At 41.9% G+C, this 27,327-nt stretch overlaps 1 protein-coding gene across 6 annotated transcripts; it reads left to right on the forward strand.

The window, feature by feature from the left end:
• The first annotated feature begins 540 nt into the window (after positions 1-540).
• Snapc3 (small nuclear RNA activating complex, polypeptide 3) lies at positions 541-27,276 on the forward strand. 6 transcript variants are annotated; one of them, XM_087549770.1, is made up of 10 exons: positions 541-871; positions 1,501-1,578; positions 2,768-3,017; positions 8,358-8,442; positions 14,975-15,079; positions 16,925-17,074; positions 22,033-22,115; positions 23,673-23,837; positions 24,889-24,996; positions 26,981-27,276. In XM_087549770.1, exons 4-10 carry the CDS (start codon positions 8,440-8,442, stop codon positions 27,126-27,128), a joined length of 762 nt encoding a protein of 253 aa, XP_087405896.1. In that variant the 5' UTR covers positions 541-871; positions 1,501-1,578; positions 2,768-3,017; positions 8,358-8,439; the 3' UTR covers positions 27,129-27,276. The 6 variants fall into 6 exon arrangements, with proteins under 6 accessions (XP_087405896.1, XP_087405897.1, XP_087405898.1 ...); XM_087549771.1 differs by having other exon boundaries at positions 2,835-3,017; NM_001013212.1 differs by lacking the exon at positions 2,768-3,017 and having other exon boundaries at positions 554-871.
• The last annotated feature ends 51 nt before the right edge of the window (positions 27,277-27,327 follow it).

A 27,327-nucleotide genomic window follows, 5' to 3' on the forward strand; every position in this document is an offset into this window, starting at 1 on the left:
GAAAAGTGGTGGGTGACTTTTCAAAATATACATCATGAATAGTGTGTAAGGCACAGCCGACGTTCGAAAAGCTCGTGCAGGTATACAGCAAAGCATGCATACAAACACGCACGGGCCTTTCAGAAGATTCTGGACGAATCAATCTCAGTGCCCCTGGTCCTTGTCCTCCAGGACTCTGTAGCTCTAGGATAGGAGGAACAGCACAGGAGGAACAGCAGAGCAGTTAGCAACACCAGTGGGCAAAAGTCCCGCCCCTACGAACCAGATTTGAGGAAACTCTGAGAGAAGGCCCAGTGATTGAGTCTTTAGGTAATTGTGGGTCACAGTGCCAGGTCAGCTCCGCACCCAGCAAGCGGCACCGCCCTCGGACAAGCCAAGAGAACAATGCACCCAGCCCTGCCCACAGCGACCGAGCCTCGCCCAGGCCGTAGCCAGCCTGCCGGGAGATGTAGTTTCTGAAGCACAGCTCACACAACCGCCTGCCGCCCGGGAGCCCCGCGAAACTACAAATCCCGTCACGCCCCGCGACGCCTGCTAGCCAGCTTTTGCCGGAAGGGATCCTGGCTGACATGGCGGAGGACCCGCAGGGCGGCGGTGCGGGTGGCCCACAGCACCCAGTCCCCAGTGGGAGCCACAGCAGCTTTCCAGAGTACGAGCTTCCCGAGTTGCACACGCGCGTGTTCCACGTCGGCGCTTTTGGGGAGTTGTGGCGCGGTCGACTAGGAGCCCAGGATTTGTCGCTGAACGAACCGCAGGCAGCCGCGCAGCCGACGGACGGAGAGGCATCCAACAACGGCTTTGAGGATGCTGCGGTAGCTGAGGATCTGGGTTGCAGTCTGGAGGCGGCGGCAGAGCTGAGGGTCGTGTGCGGGTGAGTGTGCGGCCTTGGGGACTCTGCGTGGATCCGGCAGGGCGCAGCCTCGTCCCTGCGCTTCCCGAGGACCCTTAACCTTCCGGAAGGCCGGAAGAGGTCCTAGGGTCCAAAAGCACTTTTCTGAGGGTGGATCTAGTAACGGTACACTACAACTGCACAAAAGATTTCTATTCTCTGGTCTTTAAGGTGCTTGTTGAAGTAACAGCGTCTATCTGTCACTGATATTTGGACAATGGAAGCACGTAAGGATGGAGACTTAACAGAGCTGGGTTTAAAACCTTTATTAACCGTGGCCTCTAGCGGTCCTCATGAATATGTTATTATTAAAATTTCCCCAAAAGTTCCTTCCCTGGGGGAAAAATTATAAAACTACTTTGTAATGGTCCTTCTTCTATTGGCAGTACTGGCTGTCCTCAGATGAACATAGATTCTTTTCAGTATAACATTGGCACAAAAACCATTGTCTTGAATTCTGGCCTCCTTTGAGCCACCTGCTGGATTTCATAAGACTTAATTATTCAATGATGTATTTAGGACAAGCTCTGACCCGCTCTTGAAAAATGCATGGCTGATGATAAAACGTGGCTTTTCCTTTTTCCCTTTTCCAACCCCTCCCTCTTTCTAAGCCTTGATAAATTGAGATGCCTCGGTGAAGATGAAGACCCAGAAGTCATCCCAGAGAACACCGACCTAGTGACTTTATGGTATGATTTCGTTTTGTTATGTGCTATTTGTTTTGGTGCTGGAGGTGAAGCACGACCTCCCACTAAACCAAAGTTAGCCCTTCTCCTATTTATCTGAACACTGAATATTTTACTTTGGAAAGTATTGTATTGTTCTCCACATCTCTACCACTTAAGTTCAACCATTGGCTTAATGTACTGGCTTTTGGCTGTAGTCCCAGCACTCAGGAGGCTGAGTCAGAAAAGTTGTAAGTTAGAGGTTAGTCTTATCTACGTAGTGAGTTCCACGAGGATTGATGAGTGATTGCTGTTGTTTTAAACATTTGGACATGCTTTCTTTAGCTCTGTGAGTGTGGGATACAGTTGTGGGTGATAATTTACCCATTAGTATGTAGCTTCAAAAGTGCCATTCTACATAATCAGATGATAGTCTTATATCTAAAGAAAGACATTTAAGAACACAGAAGCCCTAAATCCCAATACATATTTGAATTTGCATTTATTTTTTAATGTAGACTTTATCTACTTTGATTTGGAATGCAAGCCAAATACTCGGATAGTCATTCTCAAAATACCTGTGGTAAGGAACCAGTTGTGGCTGGGAACGAATTCCTAATCTTGGGGTGGTGGCTAAGCACTCAGGAAGGCTGATCTAAACAAATTACCATGAATTCAAGGCCAGACAAAGTTCCAGGCCGGCTTGAATTAAATGTGAGATCCTGTCTCACATATAATAATAAAATAATATATCCTTCTTAAATATAATAATAACAATAAATTATTAAAGAAGAAAAAATTAAATCAAAATAATAGAAGTCCAATTTTTTTTTTAGAAATATATATTTATTAATGTATACAGTGTTCTGCCTGCATGTATGCCTGCAGGCCATAAGAAGGCACCAGATCTCATTACAGGTGGTTGTGAGCCACCATGTGGTTGCTGGGATTTGAACTCAGGACCTCTGGAAGAGCAGTCAGTGCTCTTAACCACTGAGCCATCCCTCCAGCCCCCTGGCTTTCTTTTCTAATGAAGAAACTTTGTCAGGCATTGAAGAGGGAGAGAAGACAAATGTTAGGAGTTGGCTCCTGCTGTGCGCCATCCCTTTTATCATAACAAGCTAAAGAACTTTAATATTTAAGATTTTTGTTAAAGATTGCTTTGGCTCGTTCTTTCTCTTTCTTCTTTCCCCTTGTTTTGTTTTGGAGACAGGGTTTCTCTGAGAGGACCAAGCTGGCCTGGACTCAGATAGATCCGTGTGCCTCTTTCGTCTCTGCAGCTCCCAGTATTTCCTCAAGACAGGTGTTAATTCCTGCAGGCTGTGAGGGAGTTGTTAATACCGCCCATGTTAGCGGTGAACTCTGTTCCCTCAAACCTTATACCTGTCCTCCTCACTGGTGTGGCTTGGAAAGCACTGTTTCCTGCTTCGACCACCATTTAAAGGGTAAAGGAAATAAACTAGGTGAGTTCTGGAAGAAAGAGCCACAAAACTGTAAAATTCATAACTGTCACCCAAACTGGGAATGTTTTTTTTTTTTTTTTGTTTTGTTTTTTGTTTTTTTTTCTTTTCTTTTTTTCGGAGCTGGGGACCGAACCCAGGGCCTTGCGCTTGCTAGGCAAGCACTCTACCACTGAGCTAAATCCCCAACCCTGGGAATGTTTTAAAAGTAGATTTTGAGCCACCGAGATACATTTGCCACTAGACCTAACAACCTTAGTTCAGTTCCTGGAGTCCTTATTGTAAAGGTAAGAGAACCAGCTCCCCATAAATCCTCTGACCTCCCTACGTCCATAGCATGAGGTCACATACTCGAGTCCACATAGTAAACAAAGAAGTGTAAAAACTAAAGTAAATCAAACCTTGGATTTTGTGGAAAAGTAAAACTTTAGCCTTTGTTAGAGTGACAGAAGAAAAGCACCATTGAAATAGGAATCTTGTAAACCAATCCAAATACCACAAAGAACAGGAAGAAATGAGGCTCCGAAGAGAATTTACTGCAGGAAGAGACTGAGATCGGCTGCAAGATAGATCTGAGTGGAACTTAAACTCACAGAAAGTGAAAAGAAATGGATAGAATGTTTACGTGGCAGAAGCAGACAAAAACACCCCACAGGAAAATGAGGGGAAGGGATATGAACCAGTAATTTACCTTTAAAAAAGTAAAAATATATTGTATGTGGACCACAATTACACCCCCTCTAGTTCTGAGAGGCTGAGGCGGAAGGACCATTGCCTGGACGATGGAATTTTGGACCCTGTCTTATAAGACCCCCAAATAAAGATGTAGTTGGTGGCAAAACTTGCTGAGCTTGCACAAGGCACAAGGCACTGACTTTGACCCCCTCTGACCATCTTAGGACGTAAAAACAAGAAGTACGGCCACAGCAGTGAGGAGTCGAGAATGCTACACGTTTGGTCCCTACTAAGCTGTTCCCAGTCCCTCATTTCCTACCCACTGACCCCTGCAGATAGCCAATCTCTCCAGCATTTGTTTAGTGTTTGTCCAAATCAGTGGACGCTTGTGCATTTTATCTCCTATGGCAGTCAGTCCAATCTAGAGGCTAAACCTGAGTCACTTTGATGGAGGAAGTTTAATCTAAAGGACTGTTAATTTTATGGCTGGGCATAGTAGTTCACGCCTGTAATCTCAGTACTTAGGTATGAGAGGCAGGAAGATCACTGTAAGTTTGAGACGAGGGAAGTTCCTGTACAGCCTGGGTTATTCATATAACTTAGCAATTTCAAAAACAACTAAACAAACAAACTTTCAGGAAGGATCAGAACAGTAAGGCACTGACAGAAACTACAAAGGGAATATGACTAAGTGGTAGAGCAGATAGAAGGAGCCTCCCACCCTGGGACTGAGAGTGCTGGAAGAGATCCTTTCTTCCCCTAGACTTAGACCCAGTGCCATTAAGAGAGGGCCTGCCTGTGTTTCACTGAGTGGCAGTGATGTTGCTTTGGTAGAAGTCCATGTGCCAGAAAAAGCTATTGAGGGAAGTGGTGGGAGGAAGCCACTGGGTGCTCGGTGCAGCGAAGGAGCTGGGTACTGACACAGGCAGCTGTGCACTTTAGGACTCTGCTTCACTAGCTTGTTACTAGGAAGCAAAACCTTCCCTCAAGTGCTACATACAATACACGTTCTCTCCTGTATTTATACATTTAACGAGTGCCAGTTGGCAAAAGAAAACTTTTTCAACTGTAAAGGTTCATCTTTACAGAACAGGTTAAAACGTGTGTTTGCAGATATGAGCTGGTGAACTGTACCCAGCTTACCTCCTTCCAAGGTTACCATGGTGGCTTTGCTTTCTTCACTCACAAGTACATCTTGGAAACCACTGACTCATCCTTCATCACAGCCTCATTACCCACTGTGTGGACCTCCCATAATATATTGAGTACTCACCTATATGGATGTGTTTAAGATAAAACAAATATTTTGCAAGTTGAATGGGGTGGCTTACATCTGTAATGCTGCACTTGAGAGGTTAAGACAGAGACCGTGAGTGTTAGGCCACCCCGGGCTAGTGAGACTTCATCAGAAATAAAAATAAACTAAGCAGGGTGAAGGTGGTACATGCCTTGAATCCCATACTTCTGAGGCAGAGGCAGGGAGATCTTTGTGAGTTTCGGGCCAGCCTAGTCTATATAGTGAGCTCCTGGATGATCTAGAGAAACCGTGTCTCAGAAAACTAAAAAAAATAAAATAAAACTTAAAAAATGGATAGCTCCCGAGGAACATCACCAAAAAATTGCTCTTTGCCTTACACACACACACACACACACACACACACACACACACACCAACAAAGGACATGTATGCCTACGTTTGAGTACATAAACCTAAAGTAGAATACAAAAAAGCAGCAAGAGAGCCCATGTGTTTTACAAATGTACACAACACCAAGGAGGATGCAGAGAGCTGCTCTGAGTCTGCATGGTGGTGATGATGTAAGGCTGAAGGAAAAGGCCCTTCTCACCTATTAGTGTTTATCAGACTGTAGGTAGCAGCTGGGAAGCTGATGTACACAATTACTGCACTTGAATAAAGAACAGTTGCCAGTCCTCTGAGCCATCTCCTCACTTGCACAGAGAAGTTGAACACTATGAGTCTTGCACTTGGGTTTTTGGGATTTGAATTATCCAAATAGAAGGCTTCAGAGATGGCTCAGCCAGGAAAGTGCTTGCATGAAGACTGAATTGGGTCCCTAGCACCCATATTAAGAGGCAGCGGTGCACATCCTGGGGTGCGTGAAGCAGAGACATGGGCTCTTGAGAGCAATACAGTAGAGGGGTGGCTTGGGTTTAGAACATTGGCTGCTCTTCCAGAGGACTGCGTTCGATTCCCAGCACTTCCATGGTGCTTCACAGTCATCTGTAATTTCATTCTTGGAGAGCTAATGCTCACTTTTGGCTTCCATGAGCACCAGGCACTCAGGTGGTATACAGACATGCATATAGGCAAAAGTACCCATACTCACAAAATAAAATTTTAAAATAATAACAAGGTATAGTCAGGTGTGTTATGTGCCTTGAAGTGTAGTAACAGGTAGAAGATCTCCAAGTTCAAGGCCAGCATGGCCTATAAGTTCCAGGCTAGCAGAGCTATATAAGACCCTGTCGTGATTAATTAATTAATAATTAAAAGAATTAAGCGTGGGGTTGGGGATTTAGCTCAGTGGTAGAGCGCTTGCCCAGCAAGCGCAAGGCCCTGGGTTCGGCTCCGGGGGGAAAAAAAAGAAGCGTGATAAAGACCCCCTTTGTCAACTTCTGGCCTCCATACACAAACGTGTATCCACACATACACGCCTGTACCACATGTACATAAAAGTATCCATATCTTTTTTTTTTAAGATTTATTTATTTATTTATTATATAAGTACACGGTAGCTGTCTTCAGACATACCAGAAACGGGTATCCGATCTCATTACAGATGGTTGTGAGCCACCATGTGGTTACTGGGATTTGAACTCAGGACCTCTGGAAGAGCAGTCAGTGCTCTTAACCACTGAGCCATCTCTTCAGCCCCAAGTATCCATATCTTAAATGCACAACAAGCACACCAACAATAATAGGTGTTTGTGCATGCATGGTTTAACATCCATCCATCCTGCCTGCCTATCTCAGCTGAAAGGCTTAGAAGCAGTAACTCTGCTGATAACACGCTGTGCCTAGATACTGGTGAAACAGATAGACAAAATCTGTCTCCCAAGCTGGGCATGATGGTGTAATCTGTAACCCAACGCTTGGGATATAGAGGCAAGAGTATCAAGAATTCAGTGAGTTCAAGCCCAGATTGGGCTACCTGAGACCTTAGTTTAAAGTAACATAAACCCCACTCTAGAGAAGGAACTCAGGTTCCTTAAATGTTAATGCCAAGGTTTGGATAGGAAAAGTAGAAAATGAATTTTGGGTGTCTGTGGTTCCACAAACCAAGAAGTGCATGCCCTACTTCCCTATCAAAAATAAAAGATCACAGCCTATTGCATGTTTGGAGCAATTTATGACTATTTGAGCAACAAAATAATAGATTTTAACCCATGGAATAAAATGAGTGAGTGGAATTTGTATGACTAGAAATGAGCAAGGGAGTAGGGACAGGTTATTTGACTATAGAACTTCTGTGGTGGGGAGGAACACCGTTAAGTACATACCATAGTAAATGGTGTTGGGGATGTCAAATGGGTGCTAAAATTCCTGCATGAAGAAGCTGTGTTTGCATGGTCTCAAAAGTACCTCCCTCCAAATCTTTATCCATTTCAGAGAAAATAAAATAGTGCTGTTTCTAGTTGAGCCCCTTGGCAGACAGAACTGAACTGAGGCTAACATCCTTAGTACCGGGGACTCATTAACCCTAGATTCCAGAGATGGGCGCGCCAGAAGGTCATCAGTCTTGTAGGCAATCATCTCAAGATGCTCTTTACTCCAATCTCATTTAAACTGGTCACCCAACTTAATGGGCATTCTGTAAATTGAATCAATTACACTCTTCTGCAGTGTCAGGATCATGAAGGGATCTAACAGGCTTAAAGAGACCAAGGGAAAATAGTCAGTGCACTGCAGAATCCTAGATAGAAATCTGGAACAGGAAAAAAAAAGCTCTAAATTAAAAATTGTGTGTGATGTGGAAAACATCTGTAGCTAATAATTATTGTGCTGATGTTAATTTCTCTTCATGATTTTGTGATCATAGAAGACATTAGGAAGAGGAAAGCTTGGGGAGAGATATAAGGAATATACTCTTCCCCACCCCCCCACCCCCCACACCCCCCGGAGCTGGGGACTGAACCTAGGGCCTTGCGCTTGCTAGGCAAGCGCTCTACCACTGAGCTAAATCCCCAACCCTGTTTTTTTTTTTTTTTTTTTTTTTTAAATATATACATCTTTTTTTAGGAGTATACTCTTGATGTTATTTTTGTAATTTAAGTCTAAAGGAAGTTTAAAATGAGAAGTTAAACGATTGGGGCTGTTAGCATAGCTCAGTAGTAGAGTGCTTGCCTAGCATATATGAAGGTTGGGTTTGATTCCCAGCCCCTGTATGCTAAAGCTTAGAGATGGAGAGCTCAGTTTTTAGCTGCACCTGCCTCTCTAGACTCAGGACCTGGTACCCACATAGAAGCTTGCAACTCTGTAACTCAGGTTCCGAGGAATCCAGGGTTGTCTTCTGCCCTATAGGCACCAAGCACAGGTGGTGCAGACATGCATGCAGGCATTCACACATTTAAAATAATTTAAAAAGATATTTAAGTAACGATTGTAGAGAGCATGCTGACCATTTTATCTCCCTATGTCTCTGTCAGTGTGAGGAAGGGGCTCTTAGACTATCGGGAAGAAAACATCACGATAGATCGTGCCTGTAGACAAGAAACGTTTGCTTATGAAATGGTAAGTCTTGCCTTTCCACCCCTCCCTGAGTATGTCATTGACTGTTAGTGACAGAGTCTTACCCACAGAACTGAAGGGACCACTCTTCTGACTCCTTCGGCTCTCTGCCTGACTTTTCCCTTTAGTTCAGTCTCACTGTTGGCGGTAGACCAAATTTACACCTGTCTACCACCCTGTTCCTGGAACTCTATGTTCTGTTCCTGATTTTATTATCATATATTTTTGGGAGGCAGGGGTCAGATTTTGGAACTTGTTATGTAGACCAGGCTAACCTTGAATTCTCAAAGTCACCTGCCTCTATCTCCTGAGTGCTGGAACTAAAGGCATACACTACCACACCCAGCTTTTAAAACCATACTCTTAATCTATTGCTTCATGAGTGAAACGCCAAGTGAAAGTGACAGGTGTTAAAGAATGCGGTGGTAGGAGACATGATAGTTCAGAAACAGTTACATGCCACTCTTCTGGGCACATGATAATGCCCAAGGGCAGCTGTCGGCTTCCACCTTTCACCATGTAGTAGAATTACATAACAAATACCACGTTGGCTGGTCATGGTTGTGCATGTCTGTAATCTGAGCACTCTGAAGATGGACTCTGAAGATGTCCCTGCAAGTTCCACTCTAGCCTTGTCTACATAGCCAGCCCCTGGGAGGGTAGGATATGGGGGTGGAACATACTCAAAGTACACTATACATTAACTTTGTTGAAAATACCCTAATGAAACCTAGGATCATTTATGAAAATAAAAAATATGTTAAAAATTAGTAAAATGAAAACATTTTTGCCTATTTCAAGAGCTCAGTAAAGTGATACTGGGGCTGGCAAGATAGCTCTGTAGTCAGAATGCCTGCCACTGAGCCCCACAATTTATCAGCTCCCCAGAACCCACATGGGAGTGAAAAAGAACTAATCTTCAAAAGTCACCCTCTTGCTTCCCCACTCTCACTGTGGCATGTTCTTGCACACATGCACACATGCACAGACGCACACACAAGATGTAGTAAATATTTGAGGCTATAGTGATGGCTCAAATGGACTGCTCTACCAAAGTACACAGATTTGATTCCCAGTACCCAGCCACATGGTGCCTAACAGTGGTTTATAACTCCAGTTCGGGATGGGGTGTAGGGGGAGTAGATATCCTCTTCTGGCCTCTGCAGGCATTACATGTACATGATACAAGGACATACTTGGTGGCAAAGTACCAATATATATTAAAAAAGAAAAGAAAAGGAAAAACAATGTAACACAAAAAAATGTTTTAAAGAAATTTTAAAACAAGGCATGGTACCTTTAAATCCCAGCATTCGAGAGGTAAAGGTGGACAGATTTCTGAGTTTGAAACCAAGCTTGTAGCAAGTTCTAGGCTAGCCAGGGCCACACAATGAGATACTGTCTCAAAAAAAAAAAAAAAAAAAAAAAAGTCGACTGACCAACTATTAGGTACATTCACCATGATGTTTACTGTTCATTATTTCCAGGACATTTTTATTATCCCAACACAAACTTTGTACCCAATAAGGAATGACTTATTCTCTTTTCCTGGTGACCTCTAGTCTGCGTTCTGTCTGTATGAAATTGCTATTCTATATATGTCACGTGAGTGAACCTACATAATATTTTTCTTTCTCTTTTGCTTTTCTTGAGACAGCGTTTTTCAGTATAGCTTTGACTGTCCTGGAACTAACTCTGTAGACCAGGCTGGCCTTGAATTCAGAGATCTGCCTGCCTCTGCCTCCCAAGTGCTGGGATTTAAGGTGTGTTTCTTTTTGTATGTCTCCTTTAACATAAAGTTTAAAGGTTCATCCATGTTTTAGCATGTGTTAGAACTTTATTCTATGGCCAAATGAAATCTTTTGTTGCATATACTCCATGTTTTATTTGTTAATATGCTGTTGACTTTTTAGTTCTTTGAGTCTTTTGATTATTATGAATTACTGATACTGGAGTATAAATGTTTGGGTTCTGTTTTTGTGACTCTGTCTTAACACTGCTGTCTTCCATAAAAAGCTGCATTTTCTGTTCCCATTAGTGATTGGGGAAGCTTACATTTCTCCAGATCTTTTTCAATTCATACATTGTTTGTTTAGAATAACCCTACTACTTATTTTATAATTTTGATTTGTATTTCCCTAGTGGCTAATGGTGCTAAGCATCTTTTTATTTAATTAGTAATGGTTGTATATCTTCTTTGAAAAACATCTATTGTAATTCTTTACAATTAAAGTACCTTGTCTCATTATTGGGTATTCTGAGTGCTACAACTTTGCCATATTTTTGCCTTGAAAATATATTCTCTCCTTCTGCAGATTGTCTTTTTCACTCTTTTGATATTGCTAGGCATTAAACTTTGATGAGATCAAGAATATCAATTTTTCTTTGTTCACTGACTTTTGGAATATTTAAGAAATAGTACCTAACCCAGTACTGTGAAGATTGTCCTTTGATTTTTCTGTAGAGTGTTAGCGCTTTAGTTTGTAGGTTAGCTCTTTGATTCATTTTGATTTATTTTTATTTTATTATTTAAACTTTTATGTTTGGGTATTTGCCTGAATGTAGGTCTTTACAGCACGTGTATGCCTGGTTTCCCACGGAGTCCAGAAAAGGATGCTGGTTCCCCTAGAACTGGAGTTTTAAAGATGGTTGTGAATTGAACCCTTATATAGTTATTGGAAACCAAACCATGGTCCTCTACAAAAGCAGCAAACACTCTTTTTTTTTTTCTTTTTTCTTTTTTCTTTTTTTTCTTCCGGAGCTGGGGAAAGCGCTCTACCACTGAGCTAAATCCCCAACCCCAGCAGCAAACACTCTTAACTGTTGAACCATTTTTCTAGCCTCAGTTTGAGTCAATTTTAATATATGATGTAAAATGGTTAGCCTTCATTCTGTTGTACATAGCAACCAGATGGAGTACAAGGCATCCTTGCCCCCCAAAAGCATGGTTTCAGAATTACATAGATATTGTGTGTGTGTGTGTGTGTGTGTGTGTGTGTGTGTGTGTGTGTTTTATTAAGACCTCAGGGCCTCACTGTGTAGCTCTGGCTAGCCTGGAACTTTGCAGACTGATCTTGAATTGAGAGATCAGCCCGCCTCCATCTTCTCAGTGCTGGGGTTAAAGGCCTGTACCACCCCACTGCCATTCAAAATGATACAGAATAATAATACATGGGAGCGATTCAATATTTCTCTAGCGTAGGCTGATATAAAGATAATAAGATACTTTAGAAACAGCAATTTCAGAAAAGGGTGACAAGATGAGTTATATGTGGCTAAATCAGTGGTTTAAAGATTCCATCCATCCATCTCTGTCCCATCTCCCTCCCTCCTGCCTATGTTTCATCCTAGGGGGCAGCATTGAGGGCCACATGATCCCTTTTGTGAGCAGTCAGTCAGGAAGGAACAGAGAGACAGATTTTGTCTGGGCTGAGTGCTTGCACACTGTGTTACGGGTTAGACTTCCACCTGTGAGGAATGGGATGTCTCACTGGAATCACCATCTCGATCTCATCACATACAGTGAAATAATTAAGACATATAGTTGCCCAGTCACCTGAACCCAAAGACTTTAGCATAGAATTGGCCACCTTTTTAGCACCTTCTAGAAACGCCCTTTCTGCTTAGCTGCCTTTCTGCTTAGCTGGCGTTTGCTGCAGTGAGGCTGTCAGCTGTCAGCTGTCAGCTGTCAGCAACAGTGCCTTCCCCCACTGAGCCATCTTTACAGCCCCTGCTTTTACTTCTGATTTTAGTAACTCAGTGTTTTTAAAGAATTAACTTTTGTGCTGAACCAGTGGTTCAGTGGTTAGAAGCCCTCCTTTACTTTTCCCAAGGATCTGAGTTTGGAAACCAGCACCCACGTGGGGAAGATCACAACCTCCAAGGAATCTGACACTGCCACAGATATACTCACTCAAAATATTGCTTTTGTTAACTTTTCTATTTTGTTTTTTCTACCTTATATTATTTCCTCTTTTCTGCTAACTTTGGAATTGGTTTGTTCTTTTTGTTATTACTTAACACAGTTATTTTATATGTAAATGTTTCCAGATATAAATTGCCTTTTTACCATAGCTCTTCTGTCTTTTAAGTATATCTAGGCCTCACAATGTCTTCTGACTTCCTCTGTGTATTTTTTCGATGACTCACTGGTTGTTTTAAAAAAGGGTTTTTTGTTTAGTGTTGTGTTTTTATTGTATTTGTGTGTATATGTACGTTGTGTGGCTTTATGAATATGAGTGCTGTGCCCTTGGAGGCCAGAGAGGGCATTGGACTAGAGGAGCTAGAACTGTAGGCACTTGTGAGCTGCCCTACTTGAGTGCTGCAAGCCAAACCCCAGTCCTCTGCAAGAGCAGTACATATCTTAGCCTCTGAGCCACCTCTCCAGCCCATTTTGGTTTTGGGAAGGGTCTCTGGATAGCACAGGCTTTGAAATCTTCCTGCCCCAGTCTTCCCTGCCCCCACTTGTGACAGGGTAGCAGACACATGCCACCATGTAGAGCTGTACTATTATATTTCTAAGATTACCAAGCATTTGGGATTTTGAGCTTGCCTTGTTACTGATTTCTAGTTTTATTGGTGATCGGAGATACTTTGTATGATTTTAGTTCCTTGAAATTGGTGGTCTGTCCTATAGAGTGTTCCTCTGCACTTTTAGGATCTTTTTGTTCAGTGTATGTCTGTAATTGTATGTTCACTGTGTTTGGCAACATTTATCAGCATGCAAATACCCTTAGACTCATCTTAATGTAAAGTCTGTTTTGTCGGAGAGTAAAAGAGCCTACAGCAGTTTGCTTTTGTTACAGTATCATCTCCCCTTTTACTTTCAGCCTATTTGTATCTTTATATCTAAAATGAGTCTCCTGTAGATAACAAAGCTGAATAAAGTTTTTGTAATCGTCTGTCAGCCTTTCAATAAGAAAGTGTCCTCTATGTACAACCATACTAGTTACTGGGGAGAAAGGGCTTGCTTGTCGTATTCAGCTCTTTGGCTGTATTTGTTCCCCTGTTTTCCTGTTATCTCCTTGTTTAGATTCTGATTTTGTCCTGCATATTTGATTCCCACCTCCTTCCTTTTCTGCATATATTGAAAGTATCTTCTCAGTGCTTACGGATCTGTGCGCCTTCAGTCTGAGGGTCTGCTGCTGCAGGTGCTGCCTGTGCCTGTCCTCATCTCCTCTCCGTCCCTAGGGAGTACAGTCTTGCCAGATCTTGACAGAGTTCTGGGTAATGATTTTCTTCCGTGGTTTGAAGTGTTTCTGACTTATTTCTTGTCTTTTTTTCTGCTGAGAAATCTGCTGTTAAATCAGTTGAGGAAGCTGATTTCCTATAGTTAAAGGAACTGGTTTCAATTAGTTAATTGGCCATGCTTATAATAGCTGGCTTAGCATCTCATTTTATTTGCTTCTTGTCTTAGTTAGGGTGTTATTGCTGTGAAGAGACCATGACCGAGGCAACTCTTATAAAGGAAAACATCTAATTGGGGCTGGCTTACAATTTCAGCGGTTTATCACCATGGTAGGAAGCATGACAATGAGTGGACAAACTTTGTGCTGAAAGAGCCAAGAGTTCTATATCTTGATCTGCAGGCAGCCAGGGATGAGAGTCTGGATCACACTGGCCAAATTTGAACATATTTATGAGACCACAAAGTCCTGCCTCCATAGTGACACACTTCCTCTAACAAGGCTATACCTCCTAATAGTGCCATTTTCCATGGGCCAACCATTTACAAACCTCCACACTTATTCAGTAGACTTGTATTTGTGTGTGAGTTTAGACTTTGCTTGTAGGAATAGTTAGTTACCATATTAGATTTCTTACTAACATTATTGAGAGAGTGTGTGAGACTGTTGGGCGGGGTGTACATGTATATGCATAGCGGCTACAACTTACACTTCTCTCCTTCCCTGTACAGGTCTCTGGGGTCAGGAACACAGGCTGCCAGGCTTTTCAGCAGGCTCTTTACCTGCTAAGCCTCTGCCAGCTCTAATAACTCTTTTCCTTCAAGACACTGTTTAGTTCTGCCTGTCCTGGAAGTCACCATGTAAACCAGGCTGGCAAGAGAGAGCTCACAGAGATCAGCCTGACCATGCCTCTGAGTGCTGGGATTACATGTTTTATATACACATTTTCAGGAACAGTGCTGTAAAGTATTTTCTGTTACTACAGTAGGTAAGACAGAGCATAAAGAGAGTAACTGTTCGCCCTCACCATCCAGGAAGCAAAGGCAGGTGGGTCTCTGAGAGTGAGGCCAGCCTTATCTACAGAACTAATTCCAGAACAGTCAAGGTTATACAGAGAAATCCTATCTCAAAAAATGAAATGGGGGGGAGGGGGCAGAGAAAGAGAGACAGACAGACAGACAGACAGATAGTCAGTCAGTCAGTCAGTCAGAGTCAATCCAATCAGCCATTCTTCACTTTGAATTAGACCTCAGACCAAGGTTGACTGGAGTCCTCAATGATGGCTCTGTTATGTTGCCTCTTAACTGCGTTACAGTGGCTGATTTCAAGGTCTTGTTTTCTTTCTCCAGGAATCTCATGCACTAGGAAAAAAACCTGAAAATCCAGCAGACATGATTGAAGAAGGAGAGTCTATCCTATCTGTGAACATCTTATATCCGGTTATATTTAATAAGGTCAGTGGTGAAACCTTCTGGTTTTCATGGCTAAGTAACTTTGAGTATTAAGGATAGAACCTAGGACCCCAAGCATGCCTCCTAGGGAAGTACTTTATCACTATGACCCCACAAGTCCCTAAAAGGACCTTTGACAAAGCATTTAATATTTGAAGTCCTATCTCAGGCTTCAAACTAAATATTGGCATATACAGTCTGACATCGTATTTTTTAAGACAAGAAGATGTATTTGTGAGTCCTTTGTTTTAATAAGAAATGTTCTGGACTGGAGAGATGGCTCAGTGGTTAAGAGCACTGACTGTTCTTCCAGAGGTTCTGAGTTCAAATCCCAGCAACCACATGGTAGCTCACAACAATCTGTAATAAGATCTTATGTCCTCTCCTGGTGTATTTAAAGATAGCTACAGTGTACTTATATATAATAAGTTAACCTTTAAAAAATGTTTCAACAATTCCAAAAGTTAAATTTACATCTTTTTACCAATGAGTATTACATTTGTGACACTGGAATGTGTAGCTGGTTTTGTACTAGAAGCAACTGAAAGTATGCATACACTTCCTAGATTCTCATTCTGTGAATTAATGAGTTTTTGTTTATTGGTTGTTTTTGCTAAATAGTTTGCTGGTAGAGGAGTGGAATGAACTTTGTTCATCAGTTGAGATGCTAGAGACGTTCCTTTTTGTTACAAATACGTCACAAGGATGCCAGTGTTTCTTGTGTATTGCTGTGAGGCAGCAACTGTGATGGAGACAGTTCACAGTTCACGGAAGGGCTGGCTAGATTAGCTTCTGTATCAGAGAAGCAGAGGCAACAGGGAGCAGACATGGCTCCTGAAGCTGAGGGCTCACATCTCAGACAACAAACCAGAAGCAGAGAGGCTTGGGGCTGGAGAGATGGCTCAGCAGTTCAGAGTACGTACTAACTACTCTAGCAGAGGAAGTTCGGTGCCCAGCACACACATATCAGGTGTCTCACAACCACCTGTCCCTCTGGCACCAGAGAATGCAACATCCTTTTCTGGCCTCCAGACAACTGCAGTCATGTACGTACTCTGTAAAAATAAATGTACAAACATCGTCAGTGACACATTTCCTCCTCAAAGCCACACCTACTACCTCTCTTAACAGAACCAGCAATTAGGACCAAGCTCTCAAATGCTAGAGACCCTTGGGGACATTTCTCATTCAAGCCAGTAATTTCTTAGAAGTTCCTAATAAAATTATTCTAGCTTTACATGTATATATCCTTACTCCTCCCCTTCTTTTACAGGTGAGAATTGAAGGCCAAGCTTTGCACATGCTAAGCAAGTGTTAGCTTTTATATGTTTTTGCTTCTTCACAGAGGTGTGTCTGTGGAACTAATCCCATAGTTTATGTATACACATAGTTTGCACTTACATAGGCTTTTATGAAGCATCTTGGTATTACTTAAGTGCATTGCTTGGTATCTCAAACCGCCAGTTTTTAAGAAGTTTTGGGGGTTTATAGCTTGGGTTAGGATGTAGATTGCTATCTTCAGTGATATGTAAGTGTCGACTTCTAAATGTGATTTGTTTGTTTTCAGTACTCCTGTACATACTAGGCAAGTGCTGTTTACTACTGAACCCTGACTCCAACCCTAAAGGATAGGTCAAATTAAGAAATTATGCCTGGCAACTGCACCTTTAATCTCATCACTCTGGAGGCAGAGGCAGGTGGATTGCTTGAATTTGAGGGTAGTTTGGTCTACAGAGTGAGTTCCAGGACCAAAAGAAAAGAAGAAGAAAATCAGTGACTTTATAAGGTCTTGGTGGGATTTGTGTTAACTGGTTTTTCAATGGGCACTTATTTCCTGTTTGCCTTTAGCACAGAGAACACAAGCCATACCAGACAGTGTTGGTATTGGGCAGTCAGAAGCTCACGGAACTGAGAGACTCAATTTGCTGTGTCAGTGACCTCCAGATTGGTGGAGAATTCAGCAATGCCCCAGACCAGGCCCCCGAACACATCAGCAAAGTAAGATGACCTCCTCTTCCTCCTTAAAAAAACAAGGGAGTAATAGAAACGGAGACAGTGACTGCTCCTTAAGTGAGTGTTGAATGAGTGTCCTTACTGTCTGTGTGCCGCACTTGTCTCTCCATCCGCCATCCATAGAGCCTTCCGAGGCAGGAGTCTGTTCATTCTCACTTCCCACCATTTACAGCTGTAATGACACCACCCTTCTGAGCTACTGCTGGCCATCTGGCTGTAACCGGTCGCTCTTTTCCCTTTTCTCACAGTCACAATGAAGTAGCACTGTAACTTCCTTATTCACTCATTTGTTGGTCGTAGGGATTAAACCAAGTAAGCACTTTGAACTGAGTTATAGCCTCAGCCTTATTGTTGCTTTGGTGGTGTTCTCCATTCTCTTCTGTTTAAAATGCTGTGAAAATTTCAGTCCACCTTTACTACCTCCAGGAAAAGTTTGGGATTGGCCAAGAGCCTTGGTCATTTGCACCTGTTATTCACTGCTTGTAGGGCTGAAAAGTACAGGGCCGATATCAGACAGGAGGTGGCACAGAGTTGATCTTTCCCGTTGCTTCCTGGTACTGGCACCCCCAGTGAGACAGATGCCTCCGTATTCTTGAAGAGGAGCTTCGGGCAGGCTGCCCAAAACATGTTTAAAATTGAGGGTTTACCTAAGCTAACAGAACCACCTGATGCTGCTGAATCTCAAGACAGGAAAGGATTGCTCTGGTTCTTTTTTGTGGTGCAGCCTTGGCAGAGGACCCTGGGTTTCCTTGCCCACTAAGGAGAGGGCATCTCTACAGGCCCATAAAAGGACATTAAAACAAGTAGGATGAAGGTAGAACTTGGAGAAGGATCAAGTCAGCCTCCTGGCTCCATCAGCAATGTACATTTTTAGTTCTTTGATTTTGAGTCCCATTAACTAACATTTCATTAGTGAATTTGTGTGTCTTCTCCATGCATTCCATGCTCCTGTTTCGAGCATTTCAGTGTGGTAAGAAGCATATCACCATGCATCTGGGATGGGAGTGGGAGTCATGGTCACATTTCCAAACTTGGTTGCAGGCATTTCGTGTCTGTTGTAGTGCGTATCAGAATGTCCTGGTGCTGTTTGTGTCTGCCCTACAGACCCACCATGTTCTGTTCTTTTTAGTCTGATGTCGAGATGAGCATCATGGCTCATGGAGAGATTAAACAAATCTCATGTGGTTGTGTTGAAATGGTTTTAAGATACCTAAACTCAACTGAACTGCCATGTCAGTGCTTGTGGAGATAACTGCAGTGCTCAAGAGAAACAAGTGGAATTTTAAGGAAATAGATTTATATTTTCCTCAAGGAAGAAAGCACTGATCTTTTGCAAGCTTTCTTAATACTACCAAAAAGGAAGATATAGCTATAAATAAATTAATGTGAGCTGGGTGTTGGTGGTACATGTCTTTAATTCTAGCACTCAGGAGGCAGAAGCAGGCAGATCTCTGATTTCAAGACCAACCTGGTCTGTAAAAGTATTTTTTTAGGGCTGGAGAGATGGCTCGGTGGTTAAGAGCAGTGACTGCTCTTCCACAGGTCCTGAGTTCAAATCCCAGCAACCACATGGTGGCTCACAACCATCTGTAATGGGATCCGATGCCCTCTTCTGGTGTGGCTGAAGACAGTGACAGTGTGCTCATATATAATAAATAAACAAATCTTTTTTTTAAAAAAAGTATTTTTTTCTCTCTCCCAATGACGTAATGTCATCTCTGAGACTCACGGCCTCTGTCTGCTCTTGTAAGCCTTGTCCTGGAAGCTTTAGCCTCCGTGTAGTCTAGTCTAGGCCTAGAGTGTTTTTGCAGCCTCTGAGACATGCTACTGAGCACGTTCATCCTTTCTTGTTCTTTCTGATCTCTGGCTTGCTGTTTTGCCTCAGACTCTTCTCTAAGTTGACTGATTCAATCTGGTTTCTCTCTCCACCTCTGCTGAATGGCTGTGCCTGACCTCATAGCAATATGTTCTGATCTTCTGTCTCCTTGTCATTCTATGGCTCTTTCTGCCTTCAACTGTGTCTAGCTTATACTTTTCAACCTGTCTCTTTAAGACTTTCCCAGGAAATCTACCTGTTTCCTTTTCTGCATTGTCCCTTTCTTCCCTCCTTGTGAGAGGCAGACATATCCTATTCTGTCAGATCTTTCTCTGATATGTCACTTTGTCTGCCACTCACTTTCAAACATGGCTGCTTCCTTTTACAAGGAGGCTTCCTGTCACAGTTCTCAGTGAGCTGGACTGTTAAAGTCCTTGCTGATGTGCATTTGGATAACTCTGATGTATTTAATTAAGTCTCTCTGGCTTTAGAATGGAAAAGGATTTGCCAATAAGTCCTTCCTCCTCATCCTTTGGGATTAAAGGTGTGTGCTAAGGGCTGAGCCACACACAGCCAGTAATTTCCAGTAAATGACACAGTCTCAGGTTCACAGTGTGATCAAATATCCTGTAACACTGGTCTGCACAGCAGATTCCAGGAGAGCTAGAGGAAAAGAGATCTTTAAAAAAATTTTTTTATCTGAAGAATCCCTCTTTGTAGTAACCTATCAGCTTGGTTAGAGCAGTTATGAGGGTGCTGGGAATGAAACTCAGTTCCTCTGGAAAAGCAGTAAGTGCTTGTAACTGCTAACCCAGCTATCTAGCCCCTATTTATTCTCTTAATATTTACATATCTGTGGCTATTCTTTCTGTTCTCTACTAAAATAATAGTGTGATAATTGAGCACCTGCCATGTGCCTAGTATATGTTGGCCTTAAAAAGAATTGTCACTATTTTTATAAGAAAAAGCATAATCCTGAGCTGCTCAAGTTCAGCAGTCAGTGGTGGAGGCTAGAGTCAGATTCTTGTTTCCCCCTTCAAAGCCCACACTGTTTCTTTGCCCAGTGTGCTAGCTGTGGATGGCTTTGATGAATCACAGTGTGATTAACTCACCAGCAGGCTTCTAGCACAGGACCTTGTGGGAAATGTATCTGTTCAGAAATGTGTTTTGCTTTTTGTTCTTCAGCAGTGTCTTAGAAATATGTTTATGATGGTAAAAGCATTTAGAAAGGCAGATTCCTATGAATGAAGTATTGACTAAATTTAACATCTTTTTGTTGTTGTTACTGGGCTTTTTGTTTTTTGAGACAGGGTCTCTCTATATTCTTGGCTGTCCTGAAACTTGCTATGTAGACCAGGCTGACCTTGAATTCATAGAGACCTCAGTGCCTCACCACCTCAAATGTTGGAATTAAAGGTGTGTACCACCACAGCCTGGCTTGAGCCTACCTTTTTGTTGTTTGTTTTGTTTTTTTCAAGACAGGTTTTCTCTCTATCAGTAGTCTTGGCTGTCGTGGACTTGGTTTGTACACCAACTGGCCTTGAACTCAGAGATCCACCTGCCTTTGCCTCCTAAATATTGAGATTAAAGGTATATACCCGGCTGAGGCTAACATCTTTATGAGCCTTAGAAAGACCATTTCACTGACATTTGTATTTTACAGTACTGTTGGCTGTTGGGTTTATTTTGTTCTCCTTTGTAAGGCTTCTGATGGAAACATTTCAGCTCTGTAGAGAGTATTATAATGAGCCTCATGCTCTCATGGCCTATGTCCAGTACTTTTTAGCTTTTTCCAAAACTGTTTTGTGTGTTAACACCATTGCACCCCAAAGAAAAGTAAAAGGCCCTGTGTTGATGTCTTTGTTGGTTCCATGGCACCCCACTAGCGGTCGTAGACTGGTTTTCCGGTGAGTAGCAGCTCTTACAGTGAGCTAGACTGTTATGTCACTGTTGACGTGCCACAGCCTGGATAACTCTGATGAAGCCAATCAAGTCTCTCTAGCTCTAAAGTAGAAAAGTATTTGCCAATAAACCCTTGGGTTTGGGGTTTTTAATAATTGCTTTGAGAATGGAACTGTGTTTTTAAAACAAACATGTAAACAGTACAAGTATTTTCTGATCTAGTATCAAAAACATTGTCTTCCAGTGTAGCCCACACTGCCTTGGGATTTGTGATTCTTCTGCCTCGACTTCACAAGTGCTGGGATTGCATGTGGGTACTACTGAACCTGCCTGTCTGCTATTCCTTGTATAGTGAGGAACAGTTATTAATTTTTTTTTTCCGAAGCTGGGGACCAAACTCAGGGCCTTGCGCTTGCTAGGCAAGCGCTCTACCATTGAGCTAAATCCCCAACCCCGTGAGGAACAGTTATTATTAGTGAAAACTACTTTTGTTCTAGCGTTTTCTTTGTAAATAAGCAATTATGTGAGAAGGCATTAAGTTGTGCAAGTCATTTCTAATGGGGGTTTATACAAGTGTTGTATGATTAACAAAACTGAGTGTATACCAAACTTGGTTTCCAAAATGAGGCAATAGTTAGTTAGAGCATGCATGCATTTATCTATCCCATCCATCCATCCATCCATCCATCCATCCATCCATCCATCCATCCATCCATCCATCCATCTTAAAAAGGAGAGTCTCACTGTAACCTAGGCTTGCCCAGACCTCACTATGTAGCCCAGACTAACATCAAACTCACAGCATTCTTCTTGCCCAGCCACCTTAACAATAGGATTATTCTTAGGCATCGCTATGCCTAGCTCTGGATCATTTACCTTTACAGTGACTTTCTACCTTGAGTGCCCAGTGATCAAACCTAGGTACCCAGGCTTGTCAGCAGTCACTTTACCTCCTGGGCCGTCTCACTGTCCCTTTCTCAAGTCTTAGAACACACTTTAAAATCAAGAGTAATGATTAAAATAGCAGTAGAATAAAGCTGGAACAGAGCCATCTCTCTCCCTCCTCTGTGTGTGTATGTCCAGGAAGCAAGTTTTTATTGAGTGGTATCAAAGAAGTCCATATATCAGTTTTCTGGTTTGTATTCGAGTGGTCTTATGGTGTGTTGTGAATATTTGAATTATGAACAGGTTTTGATTAAACACTATATATCTTGTTTTCTTGTAGGACCTATACAAGTCAGCTTTCTTTTATTTTGAAGGAACGTTTTACAATGACAAAAGATACCCGGAATGCAGAGACTTGAGCAGGTACTACTCACAAAAATCTTTTCAAAGTTTTTAGTTTTGTTTTGAGGAAGGGATTCACTATATATCCCTTGATGGCCTACACCCAGGCCTGTGTCTGCCTCCCAAGTTAACATGTACCTATCTTAACTATACAAATGTCTTCCCTACCCATTTACCTCTGCCTCCTGAGTGCTGAGATCTAAGATGTGTGCTGTGACAGTTTATTTCTAACTCTTAAATTGGTATTTCCATTACTCTTACTGTATGTATGTTTAAGGATTCCATCCCCCTACCTCAAGGAACTGTTAACTTTGGATGGCTCATGCCTCTAGAAAGATTAGGCCCACGAAGGTACTGATATTCTCAGATAACTGTTCAGTAACTTTCTTCAGTTTTAAAGATTTATTACTTCCACCCAGCAGCCACCATTCTCTTCAGTATTTTTCTGCATGTCCCAGACATATGGATATGTGTGTGATGTTTGAGTATCTGAATATGAAAGTCTATCATCTCTAATAGCATTTTGTTAACATTGTTTTGTCATCAGTGACCATGTCCTTCCATGCACTGGTTCCAGCCATCTTTCATCCAGTTTGATTGCCGTTTTCACACTTGTTCCAAAGAGCTGTAGCTTCTGTGGGTCATAGTGCTCAGCACTTGCCATGAGTTGTGTCCATCGTCTTGTCCCGCCTTCCCCCAGTTTTTCAAGACAAGGTTTCTCTGTAGCACTGACTGTCCTGGAACTCACAAATCAGCTGGCCTCTAACAGAGCTCCACCTTCCCTGCTTCCCAAGGCGTGCGTCACTGATGCCACCACCCAGCACCATAACTAGAATTTGAAGCTAAGAAATACTAACACTCTAATCTCAGTATATGTTAAGTTTCTGTTTAAAAAAGAAAAAAAAAAAACCCTGTTGTCAAAAAATGAATGAAATGTGGCATTGTAGCCACATTTAGCGACTAATGTAGCATGCATCATACAGCCTTCCAAAAAACTGGCCTTATTGAGAGAATAATAGATCAATGGCAGACAGATCTTTCCCTAGTGGACCAGACTTTAAAAAGGAACCAGGCATGGTGGCTCTCACCTTTAATCCCAGCAGTTGGAAAGCAGAGGCAGATGAATTTCAAGTTCAAGGCCAGCCTGTCCTACATAGTGAGCTCCAGGGCAGCTAGGGCTATATATATAAAATGAGACCCTGTTTTAAAACACAAACATCCAAAATGCAAAGAATAAAAAAACTATTACACAGATGCAAAGTTCAGTGTCTAATCCTCCTGAAAACCCTCCCTCCCCACTCCTAGCAGAGGACATTTCTTTTCTCGAGAATTTGGGTCTATGTGTATGCTATGGCATGGGAGCAGAGAAGGCTGGTGGGAGACTTGCGGTGTGAACCCAGGTCATTAGGTTTGATGGCTACTGGTTTGAATTCACTGTTCCTGCTCCAATATTATTAACCACTATAAATGGCAACCATCCATTTAATTAGTAGGCCCGATTGTGTGTAATTGCACTGTCTTTTCTTTCCTGCTCAAGTTCTAATAACAATGCTTTATCCTTGCCCATCCCCAAAACAGAACTATAATAGAGTGGTCAGAGTCCCATGACCGAGGATATGGAAAATTTCAGACCGCTAGAATGGAAGACTTCACATTCAATGACTTGAATATTAAACTTGGCTTTCCTTACTTATACTGTCACCAGGGAGATTGTGAGCATGTTGTTGTCATCACAGACATAAGGTATGGGACACCATTCAGAATAGTTTACCTTAAAGCTGTCTTTAAAAAAAAAAAAAAAATTTAGTCGGAAGGGGAGGATACATGCTACAGCTGGAGTGTAGACAGAGGACTATTGCAGGAGCCTGTCTTTGCACCTTGTCAGTCCTGAGGGTTGAACTGAGGTAATCATGCTTGGCAGCATCGAACTACTTTTCTTTCTCTTTAATAGTACAAAAGTGTAAGTAATTTACTAATGTGGCTTAGCTTGGGTGCAACAAATATACTTTCTATGCAATTGGAAATGGGGACTTTTTTTTTTCCAGAAAAATCTAGACATGGTAGTGTGGGCCTTGTCTTAGTCAGGGTTTCTATTCCTGCACAAACATGACCAAGAAGCAAGTTGGGGAGGAAAGAGTTTATTCAGCTTACACTTCCACATTGCTGTTCATCACCAAAGGGAGTCAGGACTGGAACTGACACAGGGCATGCAGCAGGAGCTGATGCAGAGGCCATGGAGGGATGTTACTTACTGGCTTGCTCAGCTTTCTTTATAGAACCCAGGGACGGCACCACTCACAATGGCCTGTGCCCTCCCCCCTTGATCACTAGTTGAAAGAATGCTTTACAGCTGGATCTCGTGGAGGCATTTCGAGGCTCCTTTCTCTGTGATAACTCCAGCTTGTGTCAAGTTGACACACAAACCCAGCCAGTACAGGCCTATAATCCCAGCACTTGGGAAACAGCCTGGTCTACATTATCAATCTCCAAGTCAGGCAGAACTACATAATAATAAGAGACTTGTCTAATATATGTATATGAAAGTATTTACTGGAGGATTGAATTCTTAAGTATCTCAATTTAAACAAAATCATAGTCAAGCTGTCTGGGGAAAGTGTTTAGTGATGCAGGTGATTGCTCATTAGTAAGCAAGCCAGACAAGATCTCTACTGAGTTACATCCCCAGCAGTGGGTATTTTGTAAAATACTGCCTGCGTAAATGACAGGTGAGCCGTGCTCCTAGAGAACAGGTATAACTGCATTGTAATAACTCCATGTATTTTCCTCATAAAAGGCTTGTGCATCATGACGACTGCTTGGATAGAACACTTTATCCCCTTCTTACCAAGAAGCATTGGCTATGGACTAGAAAATGTTTTGTCTGTAAGATGTATACAGCTAGGTGAGTGACGCTTTTTTTTTTCCTTTAAGAAATTCTGATTTTCACAGTATTTAGTACTCTGGAGATCTTTCAATTTTAGATTTCAGTGTTTTATCTACTAGAGTCAGTGTTCTAGTCAGTGCAGTTTGCTTAAAGTTAGCATGTTGTTTTGAATAAAGAATTGAACCCAGGGGGTTGGGGATTTAGCTCAGTGGTAGAGTTTGCCCAGCAAGTGCAAGGCCCTGGGTTTGGTCCCCAGCTCCAAAAAAAAAAAAAAAAAAAATAGAAAAAGAAAAAAAAAAAGAAATTGAACCCAAAGCCAGATGCCTGTTAATGAGTTTGTTTACATTAGGTGTACACATGGCATTTTAACACAAGGAAACATACATGAAGTCAGAACAGACTTCAAGGTTGTAAGGAACCATGCTTCTTGCCTGTTACAAAATCAGTTCCAGCCATAAAGCCAATTAAGCTTTTCTGTTTTGAGCAGTTATTGTGACATGGACCTGTAATTGTAATTACTCATGAGGATAAGGCAAGGAAAGTTTGAATTTAATGTTGGCCTAGGCAACTTAGCAAGCCCTTCCCTCCTGGATAAAAAGTGAAAAGGTGGGGGTACTGCACACGGTAAGCCTGCATGTGCAGGGTCTTAATCCATTCTGAGGCTCTCATGCAACCTGGGCTGACTGTCCTCCTCAAACCATCTGTGTAAACAGACTTGAACCTTGGATTCCTGATATTTTTGCCTTGACCTCTTGAATGCATCACTGTCCCCCAACTGATTCTTACTATTTTTAGTATTAGTTGGCTTTCAGTTTCTTACCACAGTATTAAAAGATTAGGAAGATAGAAATGAGTTACCAAAATGAAAATCCAGAAACTGGATCAGATTTTCAGAAAAGACTTAATAAAATAGAGAAACTTAAGAGATTGTGATTTCATGTGACCAGTGTGGCTTCCGAGGCATGAAACAATCTCAGGTGAATCTTATACTCCAACTGCTGTATTTTTTTTTCTTTTTTTCGGAGCTGGGGACCGAACCCAGGGCCTTGCAAGCGCTCTACCGCTGAGCTAAATCCCCAACCCCTCAACTGCTGTATTTTTATCCTCACATCTCAATTAAAAGCCTTGTGTTCTCCAAATGACCAGCCTTTGCTAAATTAAGGATAATATTGTATGGCTCCTGTGCAGGGATGAAATGCAAATTTAGGCATGTCTGTATTTTAATGGCACAATAAGGTAATGTCTCCATTCATCCGCTACATTTATTGTAAAATTACTGGAAGAGCATGGATATGGTCCCTCTAATAAAGAACACTGTATGTTATACTCTCCATATATTCTATACTAATGTGTAAATTTGCCCCATCTTAAAGTAAGTATCTGGGTATATGGACACATGTTTATAATCCCAACACTGGAAACTGGGGCAAGGGCAGGGTTAAGGCAACCCTGGATTACATCACTAAATTAAGGAAGTCCTTCAGGGTCTGTAGCATACGGAGTGGACTAATAGAAAGTAATTGAAGGAGAACTTAAGGACAGTTATCTGGGCAAGTGTGTGGTGCTTTCTAATAGATCAATTCCTTACCTTATGAAGAAATCTCAGATACAGTTCTGTAGCATTTCTTGTTGGTGTCCCTACTGTGTTGGTATAGTCTGTTGAGGCAGTAGTGAAAATGTTCTTTATGTATTTTTATAGGACAGTAGTTCTCAACCTTCTAATGCTGTAAACGTTTAATACACGTCTTCATGTGGTAACCCCCAACTATAAAATTTGTTGCTAAGTATAACTGCAATGTTTACTGATATGAATCGTAATGTAAATATCCGATCTGCAAGATAACTGCTATGTGACCCCTATGAAAGAGTCCTTCAAACTTTGCCTCCAAGGGGTCATGACCCACAGGTTGATAACCACTGTTAGAGAACACAAATTATACAATGTTGAAGCATTTAAAAAAACGCTATAATATACTTTTTTTTTTTTTTTTTTTTACTACAGATGGGTGACAAACAATGACACCTTTGCACCAGAGGATCCATGTTTCTTTTGTGATGTTTGCTTCAGAATGCTCCACTATGATTCCGAAGGCAACAAACTAGGGGAATTCCTTGCTTATCCTTATGTTGACCCAGGAACCTTTAATTAATACCACTAAAATATATATACATATTTTTCCTACTGCAGTTTAGTTAAAATTACATTATTTATTACAAGGGGTTATGGCTTTTTACTTCAGTTGTTTGTTACTGAGATGTAGAAATGTTTTGAATATATAAACATTGTCAGAAACACAACTTCTGATTCTTTTCTCTTGAGTCCTATGCATTTTGTACCCTGAGTGGACT

The sequence above is a fragment of the Rattus norvegicus genome, chromosome 5, assembly GCF_021556685.1.
Source record: "Rattus norvegicus strain SHRSP/BbbUtx chromosome 5, alternate assembly SHRSP_T2T, whole genome shotgun sequence".
Classification (NCBI taxonomy): Eukaryota; Metazoa; Chordata; class Mammalia; order Rodentia; family Muridae; genus Rattus; species Rattus norvegicus.